This window comes from Mixophyes fleayi, chromosome 2, assembly GCF_038048845.1.
Source record: "Mixophyes fleayi isolate aMixFle1 chromosome 2, aMixFle1.hap1, whole genome shotgun sequence".
Lineage (NCBI taxonomy): Eukaryota > Metazoa > Chordata > Amphibia > Anura > Limnodynastidae > Mixophyes > Mixophyes fleayi.
In genome coordinates, this window is record NC_134403.1 from 238932676 (window position 1) to 238938675 (window position 6000).

The window sequence follows — 6000 nt, forward strand, 5'->3', positions numbered from 1 at the left end:
GGAGAAGTCCTGGATTCTAGAGTGGGAAGAGGTGATCAGAGTGGATAAATGATGATGATGGCGGTGATCTGCTGCTTCTAATAGGGGCTACTAGACCCACACTGAAATGTGACTAAACTCTTCCAACCTTCTCTTGGGCTGTGGAGGTCTTTAAAGTGTAGACCCGGTCAAATAAGGACTGGTGCACGAGTGTGTGTAGTCGGATAACTCAAATTGACCCATTCTGCAGCTCTATCTTGCACTTCGTTTGTGCAGTCCAAGCAATGCACTAAAAAGTGTCACACACAACAGTGACATATGTAATAAAAACAACCCCAATGTCCCTCACTATTTTTATTATATTATAATAATAAATAAGGCAAAACCAAGCAGTATTTTAGGAAAAAAAATGAAAAGTTTATTTTATCAAAAGGGGTGGTACTAAAGGGGTAGAAGGTTTGACTCTTTTACATGCTTGAATAGTGAACCATCTAAAACATTTTCTGTCTCTTTGCACACTTTTACTTTGTTAAGACTACTCCCTAATGTACAGAGATTGTGTGCTGGGTGGACTATCGCGCTGCAACGGAGAAAAAAAGAAAAAAAAAAAGTGTTTTGTATGGATTTGTAACTAATCTCCTGTAACAAACTACTGTGATGCAAATGGAGATATCACACCCAATAGAAAAGTCACAACCAACAATAATATTTTTGTTTAAACATCCAATAAAGTAAAAATTCTATATTTCACCAGTAAAGATGGCAACCTCATCATATTACTTCTTTCTGTTTTAAGATTTATTTATTTTTAAAGTGAGCAACGTTTAATGTAATAAGTCTGCACTTAAAGTTTATGGTTACAGACATAACCACACAAAGTACTGCAACTTCTTAAGGAGATGTGAAACTTACAGTGGATGGTTCATTTTTAACCATTATAACTTATTTAAAAACAGAGTTTTTTGTTGCTCCTGGAATCTTGAACATCTGAAATAACCAGTTTACCTCTAGTCATCATGCTCATGATTAGGTTTATTAAATCCACCGAATTCAAATATTCACAAATGGTCAGTCACTCCCCAACCTTCTTTTCTATCTGTAAATATATAACATTGCATTTGTAGTTGAGTAAAGTGATGCTAGTGGTTGGAATGTGTAAAAAGGACAATACACATAACTGGTGCCTGAACAACATTATTAGCTACAAAGAGCGACTCTCCTCATTATGGTTAGTAACTACAAGAGAGGTAATGCAAGGGTAGGTGTACAAACAGAAGCTGGTAATAAACTTCCATAATAATGGGTGCTGAGGCTCAGTTTTAACCCCCAACATAAAATACATAAACAAAAAAAACACTTCAAAATAAGACAGGCACATGATGTGACCGTTTACATTTTTTAAAAAACACTTTGGAAATTTGAATCAGTGTTTAGTTGACTAGCATAGCACAGGTGTAAAGTGCTGGTCCAGTCCAGCACATCACAAAATGTATTATTTTAGTTTGCTTATGTTAGCCATTCCCTTGTGTGGAGTGCTTGTGTCCCTCATTCATGCCGAACTCGTTCCAATGCTACATAAAAGTTACTCTTCTCCTCCAGACTGTGCCAACCAATAGGCCCCACTTCACAGTCTGCACACACCAGGAACTTTACACTTCCCACATCCTTGGTGAATCCAACATTCTCAAAAGTAAATATGTCATGGACCAGCCAGTGCTCAACAAGAACTTCACAATCTGGATGTGAACCCTCAGCCAGGGATGATTTCTTCATCATTGAAGGCAGAAGAAGCTACAGAGGGAGAGAAATAAACAGAAAACATGTGTTTTATTATAATATACACTGAGCTGAAAACAAAAATAAATCATACATTATGAATGTTGAATACAAAGTAGTTGCAACCCTTTCCTAAACATCCCCTTGGCTTTGTTGGATATATTATACTCTTTACTAATGCCATATATGGTTACATTTACTTAATGTTAACCCCCTTGTATATGAGGACCACCTGGAGGGTCACACACCAAACACCCCTAATGTACAATGTAGGTTGTGCTGTCTTCAGCTCTAGTGGCTCACCGTGAATGAGCCAGTTAAATAGTCTCTAACCTCTCTCTTCGTCAGGGTGGCCATTCCAGCCGACAAGACTCGGCAGCCGCAGCACTGACACAGCACCGCCCGGGAATTCTTCCCATCAGCAGACACCAGCGTTTCGTCCATTCTAGCTCGGAAAATATAAGGGCCTTGATGACATCGCAGTCATGTGACCTGGCTCGTCGATGACGTCATCGTGCTACGTGACTGCACGTACAAGAATGAAGTAACGAGGAAGATTTTATTGGTGGTTGATACAACCTTTGTGATATAGACGAGGAGGATGTGTACGTTGTGCGATAGAATGGATTCATATACTGAATATTGATAGTGTGATAGTCATGATGGGTTTATGAGTAGTATAATTATATAGATTGGAGCGTGTATAATATGGTAAGATTTTGCAAACAGCAAAATGAAGGGAATTAAATTAAAGTTACAAATTTAAAGTTAAAATGATTTTTAAAAGGTATTTATGGTATTTAATTGTGTATTGTGGTGGCTATATACAAATAATAATAAATAATACTCAAATGTTACAATATTGGTATTTGCATGTGCACACAATGGGCCTAAGTTATTAAGGCACACATTACGTGCATTGTGCACGTAAATCGGTTCAGCATACTGCTGAAGTCAACGACGAATGGATCTAAAGATACATGTGTTGACTGCTGGTGTAGGTTGAGAAATGTGATTTTGCCAAGCTGACGCCATCTTGTTGCCCTATAGCCATTTTGTTCTGTTATAGCTTAAATACAAATTAGATGCACCTATTTTGTAGGAGTAATTCATTATTTGCAAGGCTATGCTTATAACCTTGGACATACCAGACAGTAGATAAGCAACCCCCCCCCCCCCCCCCCCCCTCCCTGTGGAATGTTCCTGTCTGATAATGAGAGACTGTATTAACATCTGTGTGAAGGGAACATGAGTGGTTAAAACCTTTTGGGGCGTAGTTTTCTGTAATACATCATTTTTGCTATATAGATAGGGACTTGTAACTAATAAAGCAGAGTTTATTTGTACACTCAAACCATGCAGTGTATTTAATTCTCTCCAGCTGATGAGCTCATAACTGATAAACTGACACAATTGAACAATCTGATTTAGATTCAACAGCATTGTAGGTACCACCAAGACTGCTGACCTGAACCAAGGACAGACAAAACTGGAGGTCGCCCTGGACACAGGACCCTGACTATAACCCGGGTGAGTAGAGTTTTCTACTCGTCAGCCTCCTCTGTTTAGAGCTATCTCATGTCAGTCTAAGGTATCAGGCACGCAGATCTGTAAATCTCAGAATTATACAGATACTAACAATTTGTTTATTGTAATTGTATTGGTAATTAGGTTTCTGAAAGATGAGTGAATTTTGAGTGCATGTGTGATACACCATCCCCAGAACTTTGTCAATAAGTTTAGAAAGAGCTTTCAGACCTTCGTTCCAGATGCTGTCAGGCTATTCTGCACGGACAACCAGTGTAAAAAGTCCAAAAGGGACATCCAGTGTAAGGAGTCCAAAGGGGCTTCTAGGGCACAGAGCCCACAGAACTGGACATCCAGTATAAGGAGTCCAAAAAGGGGCATCCAGTGTATGGAGCCCAAAAGGGGAATCTAGTGTACGGAGCCCACAGACCCGGACATTCACTGTTAGGAGTCCACAGAATGGGACGTCCACTATTGGGACAACCCACAGAAACTAGACCAGAGTCTCTATTGGGACTCAAAAGTACTGTCAATATAGGGGAATATAGACAGTAAGCAGATAGATGACAGCAACCCCCCCCCCATAGAAATGATGCACAGATTTCTAGGGTGTGTGGGGAGTAGAAGGTCTGCAAGTAATTTATCAAGAAAGCAGGGATAGCCAAAGAAGGAATTGATATGTGTTAATGGAGAAACAAGGGTGTTGCAAGTGGTAATGTGACAAGAACAAAGGGGTATTGAGCCCAAACCCCAAGAGATAGTTTGAGGTGACAAAGGAAAGTTAAGAGATCTAGAAAGTTGCAAAATATGTAGATAGGCTAAATGTATCACAAGCTAAATGATATAAGGACTAAAACAATGAATCAAGTAGGTTGTGTACTAAAAATGTATGTTTGATGTTGCGCAGCTTAAAGAGTGAGATGTGCCACTCCCTTATTCTGTGTAAAAGATTTCAGTGTGTTGAGATAAGAAGCACGCTGTATTTTGTTATCTGGCAATGTATGTAACATTGATAAAAAGGTTTTTCAAGTATGCTTATATGTCCGGAGTGCTGATTGATAGTAACATGTTGAAGCTAATGTGTATTTAGTCTAATGCTGGGACATGTAGTTCCACAGCAGTAGGCTGGAAGATAGCAGTTAATTTTTCTTTCTCTGTATGTGAGTTTTATCTCCGTCTTACTGCGTGTGAGGGAGATCCTTGTTTGTCTGTCTTGACCTTTTTACAAGAGACATGTTTCAAGGTTGAAAAAGCTGTACAGTTGTAAATGTAATGCTTTTGAAGAGATGCAAAAGAAGTTTTAAAATTTTTGGTCCGTCACAAGACTAAATAATGTACATTATCACTATTATTACTGGTGTCAGAACAAAGTTGGCTGGGGCCCAACAAACCGTTTTCTGTATTTAAACAAAGTAATTTTGTTTCTGAAGTTGAGAAAAATAGCATTCTCTTTAATGAAGTTGAGAATTATGGGAGTGAGCTTTACATGGAGAGATTTTACAAGCTGTTTTTATCTGTTAAAATGGCGCTGATGAATGTTCTCAGAAATCAGGAGGGTTTGTTATGCCCATAAAGAAATGTTACGAGATAAAATGTCTGTGAGCGAGAATTGTGAATATATATTTTTACTTTCAACATGGAAATCACAGAATCTGGAAATATGTGTGAATATTTGGTCACGGGAGATTTTGTTGAGAAAATGTGTGATTTACAGACACAATGTGTGGTGTCTAACGAGAGTACTCTGATTTATGAGACAATTTTGCTTTTAAAATTGCTGAATGCTTATAAAGTTTTCCGGGGGCTGCTTTTGATGAATGATTGTTTCTTCCTGAATTTCAGTGGAGTCATTCAAGGAAGTTGTACTAAGTGAAGAAAGGAGTGGCTTTGAACACTCGCCCAGGTCTCGTCACTTTGACATTCCCTGTTTGTGAGATTAGGAACTGCCCCTTTGAGGAAATCAGTTTTTCATTGCATGGAACGCATAGCGTCACAGTTAAGCTACAAAGAGAAACTTTTAAACAAGTGTCGTATTAGCAGCTGTTCAATGTGAATTAATAACAGTTACTGTAATTCCTAGTGAATATATGTTAATCTCTATGCAAAAGTTTTTTTCTTCACAGACGCTCACCAGCTACAAAGCACCCTTTCAATCCAGATTGCATTGATCCAACTTCCAATGAAATATGTTTTGATCTACAGCCACAACAAACATAAGTATAAACTAATGAAGGATTTAAAGAACGTAGATTCTGCTGAGTAATGATTACCTTGTTTTGGAAAGCGATATTAGAATTTATGGGCTATTCGCATAGCAAATGCATGAACTAGGTGGTTTTTCTGTATGTCGAAGAAGGTGAGAAGATGTTTTTAAAGAGAAAAGGAGAAATTGACTAACATAGTTGAATATGAAATAGTGTTTAAGTTTATTTTTGGGGTTTTTTAACCAAATTTTATATCAGATGGTTTGAAAGAAAGTAATGCAATGTAATGTGAAATTATGGTAGATAACAAAGGTTTTTATTCTTTTATCCTCATAATAGTTTTGAGTCAATCAGTATTGTAAAGACATTCACTGCCCTTATTTACTGTGCTATAATCATCATATACTGTAAATACCTCTTGGTATCATGGGTATGGTAATGCATTGATTGGAATTCAATGTTTGTACATAAATGAAAAAGCCTTAAGACTTTATGAGCTATTATCTGTGCGCCT

At 37.9% G+C, this 6000-nt stretch overlaps 2 protein-coding genes across 2 annotated transcripts in view; both read right to left on the reverse strand.

The window, feature by feature from the left end:
• KLHL12 (kelch like family member 12) overlaps positions 1-1069 on the reverse strand; it is a 75828-nt gene extending 74759 nt beyond the window's left edge. Inside the window, exon 1 of the mRNA XM_075195693.1 lies at positions 985-1069. The gene's annotated coding sequence lies outside the window, so the exon portion shown is untranslated. The remainder of the gene's footprint in view (positions 1-984) is intronic.
• On the reverse strand, positions 375-2417 carry RABIF (RAB interacting factor). Its single transcript, XM_075195700.1, has 2 exons — positions 2089-2417; positions 375-1770 (listed from the first exon to the last, which is right to left on the reverse strand). The coding sequence occupies exons 1-2, from the start codon at positions 2197-2199 to the stop codon at positions 1525-1527; spliced, it is 357 nt and encodes a 118-aa protein (XP_075051801.1). The 5' UTR covers positions 2200-2417; the 3' UTR covers positions 375-1524.
• Between the last annotated feature and the right edge of the window lie 3583 nt (positions 2418-6000).